A 17,303-nucleotide genomic window follows, 5' to 3' on the forward strand; every position below is an offset into this window, starting at 1 on the left:
ATATGGTGCTTCATACCTGGATATTAATGACATCAATTATGAGTGCACTGACATGAATTTCATATATGGCGGGTGTGTAGCCGGTTTGAGATTCAGCCATCGTTGGTGGGTCGGGTTTCCTCTGGATGCCGCTGTTTAAGACAGTTTTTTATTTCACTGTTAAAATTTAACATCTCCTGTCCACCCCAGTAACAATACCTGCAAGCTGAAATACATTTGGATAAATGAGGTAAATATATAGCACCTCAACAAGGGAAGGACTGGATCCTCCCATCTGCTAAACCCAGTGGTAGAATTTAGGTTGATAAAACAAATGTTTCACCAAAATTCTGTCTTACTGGAACATTTAGAAAATTAAATTATAAGTGGATCTACAGTGGAATCTGTAAATGTTACAGACACTACTTAGCAGTAATGATATTATATCCCCTCAGCTTGGGGACTTCAAAATTTGAACAACCCTCTCCATCAACATTTGTCCAGGAAATTCAAGTCCAGGCCGTCAGCTGCATTCTTTTTTTCTTCAATCAATTTTTAATTTTTTTTTTCTGCCTGACATGAGTAAGCTGTTGCCATGGTAGTTCAGATGAAGCAGGAATGATAATTGTTCCACCGTAGCAGCGTGTGAATTATTAAAACCTAGAGGGCATGAATGAGCTGAATGAGAAATAGAAAAAGAAATGAGACAGAATGAGGACTTATTGTTTTGTGTGCGTTTCATTGGCGGGTTTTTATTAGGTCTTTTTATCTCGAGTCCCACGGCTGCGCAGATGAAACAGACGCTGCCGCAATTTGTGAGTGAAGCTGGGAGACTCCAGCCTGTCCTTAGAGTTTTTAAAGGAATATTCAACAACATTCATGAATAGTGCAACAGACCAAACAAAGACAGCGCAGAGGAGGAAATGTTGGCCGTATGCTATCAGCTTTAAAAAACAAATTGTTTTTCTAGCAAAGATTCATCAGTTTAATGAACAAATTATTTTTATGAACTCGCTGGCGGCTTCTTTTTCAGATGTCATGTTCATCCCCTCACAAAGCCAAAAGAATCAGCTCTTGTACTACTTAGTTAGGCAATAATGTTGCAAAAAACGTTAATTAAAAAAGCAAAGCTGTGCAACCAAAACCAAGACTCAATCCTATTATATCACGAGATAATTATATACATGAAAGACCACATTCAAACTCACACGTCCCCAGAATACACTGAAGAGTATGTTGACACACAAGCATTCACTAGCAATGTTGAAATCAAGACCTGTTAAAGTAACTTATAGATGATTCAAATATAGAAAATACACTGTATAAATAGTACCAGGTGCTCACAGATGACAACTGAAATCAATCCGTTTATTTTCTGTCCAAATATGAAGTATATAACAGAAATGTTCTGCTAAACCTCAACACAGACATTGACATATTTCATATAGCCGCTCTGACACTCGTAATAAATTAGACAAATCGTATCTATCTCCTTCACAATAAGAAAGTAACATGTATAAATCATCAAGATATAAAAATATACATAGTGCTTGTCAGTTGGTACCTGACTGAATGATACCAGCTGCTTACCTGTACAGACAGAATAAACAAATCATATCTTATCAAGACTACAAGCTCTCAAAGTAAACCTGGTATCACAACATTGGACCTCCTCTTGAGAAGCCTTGAGAAATTTAGGAGCTTGTAGACAAAACATAAATCAAATTATTGACACATTTTATGGTGTAAATATAATGCTGGAGATGCATAATTCAGGTGTCTCAACAAGGATACAAGGATTATTGCACAAAACGTAAACATCACCACAGTGACTGCGGTTGACTGTGGCAAAGAAGACGTGAATCCAGCATTATTTTACCGTGAGGCACCCGTAGGTCTAGATGTTGCAGTAACATCTCCCAACCAGCAGGGTTCTCTAGCACTGAGACTCAGCATAGCCTTCATCCACAGGAGACCTCTTTTCTACATTGTAATACTCCTCTTCATCATCCGTGTCCTGCAAAGACCAGAAAACCAGACAGTCAGATGAAGCTACAGACAGACACACACACAAACACACAGACCCAGACACAAACAACTACATTGGAAAAATCAATATTTTATAACCCCTCAAGTCCTGTTGTCAGACATTGGGGGCATGTAAAATTAAAGGTGAAATGGATCTGGCAGACATGTCTCATTAAGTTATTTATGGGTTTGGAGACAGTGTGATATAATGAAACGTTCTGTACTGTACCATCAGACATAGGTCACAGCATGAGGCCCTCTTTACTTTGTCCCCTGGTGGGTGGATGCCGTACTCCTCGCTGATGAATGCAGAATATACAGTCAAGATGGTTGGTAATGACAATAATCACACACAATTACCATGGAAAAGCCTGCCGGTAACATTTCGACACTGTATTTACATGCCCTAACCCTCCTGTACGCTCATCAATTTTGATTTTCAAGGTAAATTATTTTTCCTTGTACAACACAGGGTTGCACAACAAAATGATAGTTGTAGGCACTTCATGCTAATCACACACAGAACATACTACTGATAATTACATTTAGAAGTGAATAGGATGAAATATAAAAAAGAAATGAAAAAGAAATATACATACACACATACACCCAGGAAATAATTATTATATAACATTTATTATATTATTATTATTATTATTAACATCATTCATTATTATGATTATGTTCACCTTTAGAATTTGCATTGGAGGGACTGTAAACAGCAGCAACAAGACAGTGTAAATAGTACGGCTTCCATCCTACACCACTCTCATATTTGTCTGCATTAAGCCTGAGCCAGTTAGCTAGTATAAGTATTCTGTATAAGGGCAACTCTGCCTTCATGTCACTCTAAAGCTCACCAATTCATATTTTGTTTTACGAGTTGTTATATGCATGACTTTTTCTTGACCAGTCTTGACCAGGCTAGGCTAGGCTGAAGGCTGCAGGCTCCAGCTTCATATCTGAATAATGAGGAATACATTTTCTCATCTAACTCTTGGCAAAGACAGTGAATAAGCATATTTCCCAAAATGTTTATGCTAAACTACACTTTAAAAAAATGATTATTCTGATGCCTGCTGTCAGACGATACTACAGTTTACAGTAAACAAGGTCATCTCATAGTGCGTTTGGAGCTCCAAGATGCACAAAGATGGAGAGAAAACGATAGAGAGATGCAGTTAAAGCTACAGATCAGACAGAGCACATGATGGCAAATGATAAAGAAGCTTGTTTGAATAATCAAAACAAAATAGAAGAGCCTATAATTAACTTGTGCTGCTTGTGCTCATTGTTTCCATGATCCTGTCTATGTGATTTATGGAATCTGTTAAACATGTATTACAAAGTAGCACTGGCTTGTTTAACATTTATATGCCTGCATTACTTCAGCCAAAAGAACAAATACCAGTTCCTGTGTGACTTCAAACCACAGGGAGTAACACTGCAACACTATAAAGCAGCCTGGAGAACAGCTAATTGCAGACTTTAGTGCCGGGCTCTCCACTGATTCCCAGCACCAGCACATTTATACAACTAGCACACCAACTAAAATCAAAAATATTAACTCAAAATTAAATTCATGTTTAACCTTCATCAAATTAGCAGTCCACAAGCACATTTTTAACCATCAAATGCTGCAATGGCAATCATCACCCCCCGGAGACCAGCAGTCGTGATTAGTTGAATAAATCTACTCACCCCTCTGTGACCTCTATGGGCGATCTGTAGGCCTTCGATTGGCTGCGTCGTTTCTTGGGACAGAGCATCCGTCCAATCAGAATGAGGGTGATGATAGCAGAGGGGAGGAGGATGAAAGCAAGGAGGACCGCAACATCAGAGAAGCGGATGCTGGGCGCTGGGGAGGATGACGTGAGGTCATTAGACACATTAACAAGCTGTTGATGACCACACATGATGTATACTGAAATATACTGTACATATATAGCACATACAACACATACAGCAGCTCTACAATCACCATTAACACGTCTTACCAAATTAATAGTAGTGAAAATATCACAACCAATAAAAAAAATTGTTTATTTATTTTTGATTAAAAAAAATAAAACAGTTATATGAAAATATGATAACACTCTCATGTCTGCATGGTAAATATATAGCCAGAGCAAGCAGCCTGTTAGCTTAACATACCATCAACAGTGTAAACGGGTGGAAATGGCTCAACTGTCTAAAGGTGCCTTACAGTACCTCTAAAGCTCATGAATTAACATGCTATATATACTTGTTTGTTAAACTGTGCAAAAACTGAGATGTAAAAACGAGCCCCGTTATTCATAGTGTTATGTGCCAAACTCTTTGTTGGCTGGGACCAGTACCTTCCTGGAGCGGCCACTGGTCGCCTGCTGCTCTCAGCAAGGAAACAAACAAGATATAACATGTTAGTTAGTTTGCTTTAGAGATGCTGTTGCGTGTAGGCGGCTAGCTGTTTCTTCTTGTTTTTCAGTCTTTTTGCTAAGCTAAGCTAGCCAGCTGCTGGCTGCAGTTATGTCCTTACCACACAGATGTGAGAGCGATTTCAGACAGTGGGCAGCTGCTATCTGACAACATCTGCATTTTGAGTGTAATTTTGGGTGGTAGTACTTTATATAGCGGAAATGATAAGCCATAACACACAATTAAAGTAGCAGGGTTTGCTTACTAGTATTATAAACACAGTTTATTGTCCTAGACCATCTGACTATGAAGCTGATGCCACTCCAATACCATTTCTCTTCATTGATCTGTCTGTTCCCTGCTGGTAAAGAGCCAAGTCCTACAGGGAACTTAGATACTTGTAAATCAAGTCCTGTATTGTTTCCCTCATTATAGTTTCTGTGGCCACACAATGAGCCGCAGTGACAAGCTGGAAAAGGTCTACCATCATATACTCAGAGGGCAGCTACAAAGAGTCCTACACGCTCACCCGAGCAGCAGCAGCAGGCCTCCCTCTCCTTGTCCCTGCTTAGATGTAGATTTAAATAAGTGCGTTTCCCAAAATGTCAAACTATTGCTTTAGAGAACCACTGTCATCATTTATGTTACATTAGTTTAATCATTTTTAATATGATGCAAGTAGGTTACTTAGATGCGATGAGGTACCCTCCACAACATCCCTGCCTCTAACCATCTACAGTCTGCTGACAGCAGAGGCAGGCTAATATGTATGAGCCAATACGGCTAACAAGACAGGCTTTCACATGAATAATGTTTGGATTAGGCTTCTATCTTTGAAATATGTGGCTGGCAGGGGAAATGTATACTTCCTTCTCCTCAGCCCTTCTCTGTGTATACACAGTGTATAATTAATTGTGAGTAAAACCAAATACAGACGCCTGAGGTGAAATCAGGACAAGTACTTAAGAGGGGTTTAAAATGACACATTTGTTAGGATAATTACAATTATGTTTGTATATAAATGTACCTGAATGTGGTCCTAACAGTCTATATTTGACTACTTTTATGTTATACAGTATGCATCAAAGTGTGGACCAAATTAAAGTGGTCGGAGGAAGTCAAAGTGTACATGGCCCCGCTGTGTTATTTTATGTTCACATGCACCATCTTACCCTTTGGCGTGACAGTGAGTACAGTGTGTGAAGTCGGGGACCCATGGACATCAGGAGGGTTTCTGACGGAGCAGATGTAGGTCCCATTATCGTTCAGCGTGGCGTTGATCAGAGTGATGGAGGCGTCCCCGCGTGCTGGGCTTCCCTGCCACTGGATACGACCGGTAAACTGACCTTCAAGCGGAGGGAACGCCCGTGAGGAGAAGTGGAAAAACTGGAGAAAGATGAGAGAGGGCAAAAAAAACAATGTATTGGGTGTGATGAGACAGGTTGTAAAATTATATCTAATAAGTTCACTGGAACAAAAGCACAAAATGCATGGCCCTAGTGACCAACACAACTTGACAGGTTAGATTCAGGGAGGAAAAAAGAAACAGTGAAGTATTGTGCGTTTCTTTTCAACAGTCTCAGACATGTTCTATAGTCTCACCAGGAGAAAAACACCTACCTATACCAGAACTCATGATCAGTTCTCTGATCCAGAGCATAAAGAATCACCGCTCTGAAATGTAACTTATCATTTTTCTGACTAAGGGAAAAGTATGTGGAGCAACAGGTGGCGGGACAGATGGTGGAGGGACATTTTCTTTTGGCAATATTGCCGACAGCAGAGTGAGGAGGGCTGCCTGTTCAGTTGCAGAAAAAAAAATAATCGAGCTCAAGGCAAAGAAATTCATGTGTCTTCACAAGTGTTGCACAGAGAGAAAATCTGAACCACAGGTGCCTCAAATACTGGATTTTTACACTTTTGTTTAGCATTTACCACGTAAGTTTGTTTTTCGACAAAGTGACAAACTCCATCTCCTCATCACTCCCACATGAAGCTGACCCTGACCTCTCCAAAGCACGACATCCGGATTTTGAGTGTTTTGTGTGTGTGGGTGGAGAAGGATACTACAGGAATATTTTTTCACAGAGTAAACTAAGAGTGTAGAGTTTGTGTTTTAATAAGTTTCATGAGTCACCAGTAACCACATACTGCGGTGGGAAAAAAACATGGACACAAAAATAGGAAAATGACAAGAGATGTGATAGAATAGTAAGGAGTCAGAAGGGTTGATACTGAGTATATTTGCATTCATCTTTTCTCCATTGGTCTTACTAGATAGATACTCTGTATGTCTTACATTGTCTGACCCCCTCTTCACTTTCTATATTCTATATATTATTTTAATGAAAGCCTAAAAAAAACATGTGACAAAGCAGGTAAAAGACAAGGGGGGAAAAAATCATTGAGAGCGGAGCTGACCCAAGGTTCGGTTAGAGCTGAACACTTTATTTAATCCATTTTAACATATATGCAATCTGCCCAACAGTATAGTGAGAACGAAAATATACAATTCCAGCTGGATTTTTCAATGGAAATAACAATGTAAAGTGTTTCAAACTACACCTAATTGAATGGTTAAAAAGGATACAACATAACTATATCAGAAAAGAACATTAAATTAAGATAAAGAAATACCATTAGTAAGTAGTCACGTAGCCATTACTCTTCCGGACAACGTCTTGTGCTGAGCTGGTTGATTCGGATAAGGAACATGAAGACATCAAGAGGCTTTTAGATTATTTGATGGATAAGATCAGAGCATGGCCTTCATCTGTACTCTCGAATCACAGCAGAAGGGAGTTATCGATTTCTTCTTAAAACACCACGGATGTTTTTAAATCCAGCCAATTCGTGCAGCTCCTTTCATATAAAGACCTAAAGGGCCGTATTTTAAATCGTGCAAGATCAACTACAAGTGCAAAGCGTTGTCTAGAAGTGCACCTTCTGTCTGGTTCATGTGTGTGCAGCTGCACAAAAGGGGTAGGTGAATTTAAATAATGTAGTGTATGGTGATTGATGAATAACTGTGAGTCACATCCCAGGTCTCATTTCTCTGTACCAGCTGTGCCAGTCACAGTGACGCATGACAGAAACAGCTCAACAAATGAAGAATTTGCTCTTCAGGAAATCACATCGTTGTCTGGAAGGTGCAGCGCGTCACAATGTGAACATAAATCTGCAGCCAGAGGCAGATGGCATGGGGTCATTTTTTTTAAAACAGTTATTTAGCAAAATGACTGTAAAAGCAAATAATAAAAAGTATTGGTAGGATGTGGTTACATCATAATTTGAAATAAGACAACAGTGTTTGCTTCATATTGCAGTTCAAGAAAAAATATGAATAATTTGTTGGAAAGGAGGCTGTAATGAGCTCTGGTAAGTGCGTGTCTCTTGTATGAACAAGCAGAATACTGAATTATAACCAACAGGCCGATGTGTGTAGATGTGTGTGTTGTTATTCTGTGCGAGCCCCCTGTCATCTGCACGGTTTGATGAAGGACAACTCAGTGGACGTCTGGGCGAAAATACCATACAAAAAAAAATTCAAGGCCAGGAAAATACAGAGCGGCCCACAATGGTCATGGCAGTGACACCAAAATGTGTTTTGGAAAAGGTACACAGCCGCTCTAGTGAGTGGAGGACATCAGTCACGTGTCATTGGTCCCTTAATGTTTGTCTAAGTAACTACAGAGTGTTTCATAACAAACCTAAGTCAGCAGAGAAGCTAAGCCTCTCTGTGAGACACTATCCTTATTTTGAAAAAAATATATATTCTAGGTTCTCTTAGCACAGCTTTAAAATTAATTCCTCTGAAATGTGTTCATAATAAACACCATTAAACATTAAAAAACTAGATCAAACACACAGAAGAATGAATATCTCTGTCCATGCAATGTTCAGTGTTACCGCTTTTAAAAAACTGCTGTAAAATAATTAATTTCACAGCAGCAATAATAGTTTCATAAAGATCCAAAATAAAATCAAAACACATGCCTCTTTTCACCAATTCACCAGAAAAGTTCCCTATAAATTGAAGAGAAAATAATTTGTGATTAACACCACATAAACATCCAAAATGTGAAATGTACTGTATGCACTGTGAAAATAAATATGTGTGTGCAATATACTGTATATGAAAAATATCAGTATATGAAAATATGAAGAACAATAAGTAAACTTTCATCTAGTCGTAGGACAGTGCAGCCTAAATCAAGATCATGCAAACTGTTCGCCTTATGTAAAGTGAGTATTTTTACTGCCTAAAGGTTTACACAGCAGAAACAATGTCAACACGGATAACTGGCCTTTCAACAGACTGAAGCAAACACAGAATCACCTGAACAATCACCGACACTGATACAGTTTTATGGTTTTACAACACTGTGTCTATCAGCTAAAATTCCCTGAAAGTCTGACTGTAGGCCTGGCAGATAGAAACCCAGCCACCTCCCTGTTATTCGTCACATGGCTGATCATTTCAGGACTTGGCAGGGCTCAGCCTACGTGACAGCAGCTTGAAGTCGCTGACCACATAAGAGTCTGTCTCAGTCTGGAAACAAACATTAGACCCAATGATCCTTTTAAACTCAAAAGAGAAGCAACACAGCCAAGAAAGTTGGATTGTTTCCCCACTGGTCCACCTAATCCATAAATCTATCTGATAATTTAGACAAAAGCTTCCACCGACTTGACAAACGTAAAAACTGAAGTTTTAGATCATCATAATAGATTTATTTTTAGCATTATTCAGCAGAATTCAATTGCCAAATCCTACAATTACCATCAGCTCCCACTGATATTTGATTGAACATATTGAACTCTCTTCTCCAATCTGCAAAATTAATTCTCATCAGGACTGAGGTAATTATGCAAGCCACTGAAGCACTGCAGCGATTTAGATTGACACTAAAGCTTTGGCTGCAAAATTATATTTTCTGATGGAGCTTTTCACATGCTTATTCATGGTCTTTCCCAGTGTGATATACGGCCGGGGACACGCACGCCAATAAAGCAGCCAAAACTGCTAATGAAATTGGATGGAAAGTAAATGAAGACTTTGAAACAGAAATTAGAAACTTCCAGACTTTGGTTCCAGCTATGGGCAAACTGCCACACACTATTCATCTGTTATAAAGAGAACGGATTGGTTGGGCTGGGTCGAAAGAAATACTGGCACTGTTGTGGCTTTCTCTTCGGTAGCAGGTGACACACCTACTGCAATACCTGTGTGGCTTTGTGATGTAATGCCACGCTATCTGCTGACAGACACACACGTGCATATACACACTCCTCTTTATAGTATCAACTACTTTTCTTCCTCCTCCCCCTACACACTTTGAGACCAGACAACGGCATCTTAATGACTAAACCAACAGCACTCCATATCAGCGGAGCCACAAAACATTAGCCTCCACTTAACTGTGAGTGCTCCTATAGGAAATGATGGCATATAGGGTTGCAGCTACCACACTATGGATTCCCATGGTTCAAATGCAATTACATACAACCACACTTGATGGGTATCTTCAAGTACAAATGGAACGGCTTAAATCATGTGGTGGATTCTTAGTGGGTTGGTCACTGAAACGGAGCCCAGAGTGTGCGGGGTTAGACAACTGAGTGCAGTTATGGGTTGGGATGGATACATCCGAACGCATTTCGAACAAGACCATGAAAGTACCACATCCCATTTGAGGTATTACGGTGGCTGACCAGTCAGGGTTTCCTGGGGAGGCCTCTAAAAGACACAAAGGCTTGGCTGGAATGTGAACAGGTAAAGCCTCAAAGCTGACAAATCAAACGTATTAGCACATACACTATCTGCTTTAAAACTGACTTGAGTTTGCTTCAGGGTGCAGGTGCATGTGTAGGTTTAGAAATCAAGAGAGGTCAAACTGGTCAAAAATGCAAATAAAGCTACCAGATATTCAAACAAGTCATGTTTGAACAATGGAAGTCACTTGGCTGCACAATGCACACAGTCTTTGAGAGGTCTTAAAATGTTATTCAAAATTCAGTGGAAAAACCTGAGTGGTACCTGAAAGTTAATACTTATAATATCATTTAAAACGCATTGGGGCTGCAAATAAACGATAAGCTCACCCAAAAATAAAAATGCAGTCATCATCTACTCACCCTCATGCTGATGGAAAGTCAGGTTAAGTTTTGTAGTCCACAAAACATCTTTTTAAATCAGTTTTGGATCATGGGGCTTCTGAAGACTCGGATTACACTGGACGAGCTGTATGGAGCCATTTTATGTTTTATTTCAGTTGTTTTTTTGTTTTAAAAGTCCCCATCTTAAGAGAATGCTGCAACACTGTTTTGCTGGGAAGCTCCAGAAATGTTTTGTGGACTACAACACTTCAACAGACTTTCCATCTGCAAAAAAACAAGTTTTCATTTCTGGGTGAACATATCTCTTGATGCTGTGGATTCTATTTTCATTTCAACAAATCATTTAGTCTACAAAATGTCAAAGTTATAAAGCACTGCCTACATTACTCCATATAACTCCAATCCAAACTCCCTAGACCAGTGCATTAAATGCAAAGACTACACAAAAGTGACATTCAAAAATAAAGAAAACCAACGTAGGTATTCATGGTAAGTCCTGTTACAAAGATTTTTTAAAGAAAGTGGAATTTTGTGTTTTGTCCTACAGTTAATTATTATTTTCCTTTGTGGAAACTTGTGCCCCAAGTTATGTTTACTTGGAGATTTTACTACTCTCAGGTGTAAGGCAATCAGTACCATGCCCAAGCACATTTTACCCTCAAAGTCCAGTTTGTTTGACTTGTGTGAGCGTCCGTACCATATCAAGCATAGTACACTTCCTTGGCCCTGGCATGGTTAGAAGAGGTGTGCTTCGACACTGTTCGGTTGCTCATGCACGAGAACAAGCACGGGTGAGCAATGTGGATGTGACGTATAATCATGCGTATAGCACCGCCTTGCATAAACAAGAAATCCAGAAATGTGAGAGGGCCGTCTATGACCAAAACGACACAAAATAAGCCCCAAAAAAGACAGTAAAGTGTCATGTTCTTTGTTTTGTACTCCATTGTGCTGCAACCACGCTACAACATGATGACGTATGTACAAGAGTAAATTGTGCTTAGGCCCGGTTGGGGCAGGAGCAATTTGAGGGAAGGCCAGCGGGGGACTGGGGAGGAGGGACAATTGTACTTCGGCATGGTATGGACCATACGGGCCAAGTGTGAGATGAGATGAGATGAGAAATATGATACGTTTGTGTATATACATATGTATAAATGCTGTATACTGTAGGCTTTATTCAGTTTAAACAGCCATCTATTTGCATTTTACACGCATTGAATTTATCAGCTAATCACTTCAGCTCTTTTTGAGTCAGGAATATAATTCAGTGCAGCTACAGAAAAACAAGATAGTTATCTAAGAATCCTGTGGAGAAAATAAAAGCAAAGAAATATTATCATTATTGATGGCATTGACCCGCTCTCTCGTACATGGGTCTTTCTAATTTAGACAAACATCTTCAATTGGCAACTTGCACAGCATCAACATTGAGCGGGTGCACTGCTGTGAGTGTTTCGAATCCAAAAACAAATCAAGAAAAGTGAAAACTGCACTTCATACAAACATGCTTCATTTTTACAGCTGCTGCAGCAGTGACGAAATAATACTGACAAATGTATACTCACTGTCTGTGGTGGCCCTCCACTCTGGGGCCTATAAGACCAGTCCACAGTCATCTTACTGGTGGGCCTACTGGTGGAAGTGAAAGTGCAGGACAATGTGACAGCCTCCCCTTTAGATCCATGGAGCTCTGCTGGAGTATTCACTTTGATGGAGGAGACTGGGGAAGGGGCTGGAGGTGAAATTGTGGAACAAAAGAAGAGAAAAAATATGATGACAGAGTTGCAGAGGACAGGGATGAAAGAGAAACAGGAGCAGAGTTACGGTTTGGGTGTTCAAGAAGAAAGAGAAGAGGGAGTGGAGGGGGAAAGAAAGAGAAAGGAGGACACATTGTGAGTGACATTTTACTCACTGTGAGAAAATGGTAAACAAAAAACCTAGATAGCATCTACAGATATGCCCACACTGTGGTGGCATGAAAGCAACAGCAAAGCAAATTCCTTCTGGTATACACTGAACTGAGAGACATTTTAGTATAAGATTCTCACCAGCCTCTCCTGTTGTATTTCACTTGCTTCACATCTGCCTAACAGAGGAGTTTACCTGCCAGCAAAGCAGTGTTCCTGTGTCTCTAGATGTTTTGCTCATTCTTACAGCGTCTGCAATAAATGACACTTGGGAGCTTTCACAGCCATAGCCATGAACAAGCGCTGAATACCGACAGCTTCTTTTGAGAGAGAACCTTAAAATATTTAGTGACATTGATTCATTAATAAGCGGTCATTATTAATAAATGGTGGGTTCAGTTGATTTCCATAATGGCTCTACAGAGGTGTAGAAGTCCAGTGTGCCAGTACAGCTGGTTGGTCCGCAACCAATGATCATACAAAGAGATGAAATCCCTCCCCATTTCCTTCACAATCCCTTGTTATGGCAGGATTTATGCCAAACAGAGTGCAAATATTATATACATCGATATCAGTATCATACATCAGTTATTCAGGCCAATGTTAGATGCTAATGGCAGCATGTTAACATGCTTCCAGTGAAAATGCTATGTATATTGATGTTTAGCAGATAATGTGTCTAGCATGCCTACAATTTATCGTTATTGGACCTTCAACATCTGTAACCAATTGCACAGCAATCCATCCAATAATTGTCAAGATATTTTACTCAAAACCAAAGATGTCAACTTCATGGTGACATCAGAGGTAGGTTCATTCGGATTCATCCTCAGGGAACAATGAGTATCTGTGAAAATAAAAAAAACATTGTGCCAATCCATCCAGTGGATCAGCCTATTGACTGGATAAGTGTATACTTTGACCTACTGGTGGCGCTGCAGGAAACGTCACCAAACTCAAATCAAATTCAAATCTATCCTCTCGGGACCTTTAACATCCGTGGCAAAATATTACAGCAATCTGTCCAACAATTGTCGAGATATTTCAGTCTGGATCAAAGTGGCTGGTGGACTGACTGTTTCACTGTCCCCCTGGTTCAGCTTGAACACAAACTGGCTACATTTGCATGTCAGCAGCTCATTCGTGACATTTATACAAACTTGCTTTTTTGGGACATAAATTAAACATTCCTCTATTCCAAGCAAAGCAAAGCAGCAAAATGATACAACTCAAAATATCCCAGTATATCCAATCTTAGACTGACACCACTGGTTCCATCTGAGACCACAAGAAGATGTGATCAGGACAAAGTTTATCTTACACTAAAGACTGGAAGAGATATCATCCGATCAGCCTGATTCATCTACCAAGACCCTGGGGTGAGCGAGTCGACAACATGAACAAAGCTATCTCATCATAAAAGTGAAAATCAGGCAGAAGAGCCTTGAAAGCTGAACTGCTCTTGAACTTGAAGACATGGTAATAATTGGTGGTGGGATAGGAAAGTTGGCAGCTCATCAGTGGCCACGTTGACACCTAGTTCCTACAAGATGTCTGGACATATAATCCGGAAAAACTAAAAGTCAGAGGAAAGACAATATCTTACTGCGATAGCTCTGGTGTTCTGATGTGACCCTGACTGGAAGAACTGGCTACATTTGTTTACCATGGTAGAAAGACCTCTGGGCACAATTATAATACAAAATACAATTGCTATCACAAAATATAATGATACAAATCTGCTCCAACATTTTCATGTTGCTCGTGTTCTGACTAAACCAGCAATACACAGAAGCCATTCCTGTTTGAAACTCTCATTTTTATGCCTTCAATAACAGGTGAGGTGCTCTTACAGGGAGGCAAACACATGCCCACAGTTTGCAGCCATGTTTGTAATGTACCTGGCAAAATGTCAGTGCTCTTAACTCAGTGCATACCAGCTGTCAGAATCACTCAGTGCCTGGCTTTTTGCACTGGCCTGTCACTGTTATGGGCTGTTCCTGCACCCTCAGACGCAGCAGCCAGATTTCTGGAAGCTATTTTGACTCAAGCACGCAAAATTCCATCATTAATTGGCGGACATACTTTCAGTGTGTCTGACGTGGGGTTTGCTAACTTTATGATAATGTTTACCTTATTCTCGTGGCCAGTGGTGGAATGTTTACAACTCAAAATGAATTAGGGATATTGTGATATGGGTGCATATGTGCATGGATATGCAATGAAAGTCAAATGAAATGTGTCACATTATTATCAAAAACATCCACAAAACCAAAATTCAGCTGTCACAGATTAAATAATCAAGTGAAATACTAAAACATCCCAAACTAATTTTGAGTATCTTAACTTAGTTGGCTACATTTGCTCAAGTACTGTATTTCAGTACTTATCTGTTGTACTTTTTGTTCTATTTTGTGCAACTTTACACTTATACTCCACTACATCTCAGAGGCAAGTGAGCCGTTTTTCTTCACTACATTTGTCCTGACAGCTTTAGTTACATTTCGGATGAATCTTTCATATACCTCCTGTCAAGTGGAGACTATGTGTCATTCAAAATCCTTAACATGAATGCCTCTGACAAACTGAGGGATTAACGTGAACTCCCTATACACACAAATGCACCAGTAATACGACACCAAAAACATCATGCAGGGCTAACTATGATATTAAAACACTGACCAACTTCTCTGTATGGTGACTACCTTTACCTGTGATACTTGTACATGTTGCTAATGATACTTGCGTACTTCTACTTAGGTGAGTATTTTGCGTGGCAGTAGTACTTCTACTTATATAAAGAACCTGCATACGTCTTCTTCCACTGCTCACGGTAAGTCTACACTGAATGCGTCCACCTGAAATACACACGACGTCATGTTAGCAAGTCCTTCTCAAGTCAATCAGCTAGAAATAAACATGACCAGTATCATGGCGGTTAGAGTGTTTACAGAGCTGGGAAACTTTTTTTTCCACTCGGCCTGTCTTGAGTTAGGAAAGTGAGTTAACGTGACAGACAATTCAAAGTGCACTTAACTAACATTTTTCGACGTTATTACCGAAAAGAGCAGCCAGCGGTACCAGCCCACCGGAGCAAACATTTAGCCTGCCACGGACACAGAGAGCTCCGGCCTGTTTACTCACCGAGAAAGCTGAACAAATACAGCAGCAGGACGACGTTCAGAGCGGTAGTCTCGCGGCGCGGTCGACGCATTTTAACGTGTGAAAACGGGTTCACTCGCATGACGACGGGAAAAAAAAAGTCAGAGTCGCGTCAAAGTTCAGTAAAATTCCGTCCATAGTCTATTTGCCATGACTCAGTGTCTCCGTTGCGACAGCAGACTGCGGGGCTGACTGACGGTCCTACCTGACAAACAGGTGTATCAGGAAGTGGAGCTGCGGGAGCGCTGGGACTCAAATAAACATCACTGTAAAAAGTTTGAATAAAGTGAAATACTCCAACCAAAGATTAAAAACAACAACAACAACAATATATATATATATATATATACATATATATATATATATATATATATATATATATACATATATATATATATATATATATATATATATATATACATATATATACATATATATATATATATATATATATATATATATATACATATATATATATATATATATATATATATATATATACATATATATATATATATATATATATATATATATATATATATATATATATATATATTGGAACTAAATAATACAACTATGATGTTAATAGTGACTAAAAGTGTGTTTAAATTCAACCATAGGCTACATGTGAGGTTTACTCTAACTGCTTAAATATCCCACTACTATACAGTTTAAAGATTTTAAAATAATACAACTACAAAAAAGTCTTTTTTTTTAAGTGACTGGACCATGAGCTAAAAATATGGCTACCTATTTGTCAAAGAGGATCACACCCAAACCACATGTCATGACTAATGATTAGTAGGCTATTTATTGAATATGTTAAAAGGAGCCAGGGTGGGGAATGTACAACGCCTAGGTTGAGTTTAACAGGTAATTCTAGCTCAATAAGTGTTATTGAAACACCCTGAAATTTTCAGGGGTTTTATAGGCCTACTTGGTAGTATGATAATAATATTAATAATAGGACTAGTTCTTTTCACAATGAAGTAACAAAATGAATTCAGTTCTGACATTTTGCTGAAAATAGTGTTAGTGACTTAATTTGTTTGACAGTTTAACTTTCAGATCACGACGTTGACCACACAAGTGTGACACTCTTGTCCAAACACGTCTCTAAAACTGGCATGGTCTGTGGTGCCAGAGTAAAAGCATATTAAAATACGATACATTCTCTTTGCACGCATCCATCCACTCACATGACCCTTCTGTGTGCGGGCCTGAGGGCCAGTCCCGGCCTTATCTCCCCAGCCAGCTTCTGTATAAAAACCATAGATGCTCTAGTGGGACTCCCCCCTGCTATTTCTAGGCATGTTACGCCACTATCCCTGTCCCCGATCTCTTGTCTTTACTGTTGTAATTATCTCTAATGGGAGAAGGTATTTGTTTTTCTTGCCTTTTTTCTAGCTCGGTTTCACTCTGGTGTAATGCTTTATCTCTCCTCTCCATGTTTATACAGAGTCTTTTTGAAGTTTATTTATGCCTTATTCGGGTTGGATAGTCAGTCCCATCATTACATCCATCTGGCCCGCCAGGAGCGTTTCCTCCATTCTGACAACAGAGATCCTGTAGTCATGTTTCATAACCTCATTTCATTTCATGACACATCGGAGGATATCGAATGAGAGCAGCATCCTCTATTACTCGGGGCCTTTGTCCCTCAAATGCACCATGTATGTATCGGCTGTGTGCCGTGATCTGATTCAG

The 17,303-nt window shown here is 39.5% G+C and overlaps 1 protein-coding gene across 1 annotated transcript; it reads right to left on the bottom strand.

Annotated features, from left to right (window-relative positions):
* Positions 1-1,328: 1,328 nt before the first annotated feature.
* On the bottom strand, positions 1,329-15,823 carry mpzl3 (myelin protein zero-like 3). Its single transcript, XM_084350634.1, has 6 exons — positions 15,579-15,823; positions 12,093-12,259; positions 5,577-5,790; positions 3,709-3,865; positions 2,237-2,306; positions 1,329-1,996 (listed from the first exon to the last, which is right to left on the bottom strand). The coding sequence occupies exons 1-6, from the start codon at positions 15,676-15,678 to the stop codon at positions 1,916-1,918; spliced, it is 789 nt and encodes a 262-aa protein (XP_084206760.1). The 5' UTR covers positions 15,679-15,823; the 3' UTR covers positions 1,329-1,915.
* Positions 15,824-17,303: the final 1,480 nt, after the last annotated feature.

Source organism: Pagrus pagrus (genome assembly GCF_965226575.1).
Source record: "Pagrus pagrus genome assembly, chromosome: 4".
Lineage (NCBI taxonomy): Eukaryota > Metazoa > Chordata > Actinopteri > Spariformes > Sparidae > Pagrus > Pagrus pagrus.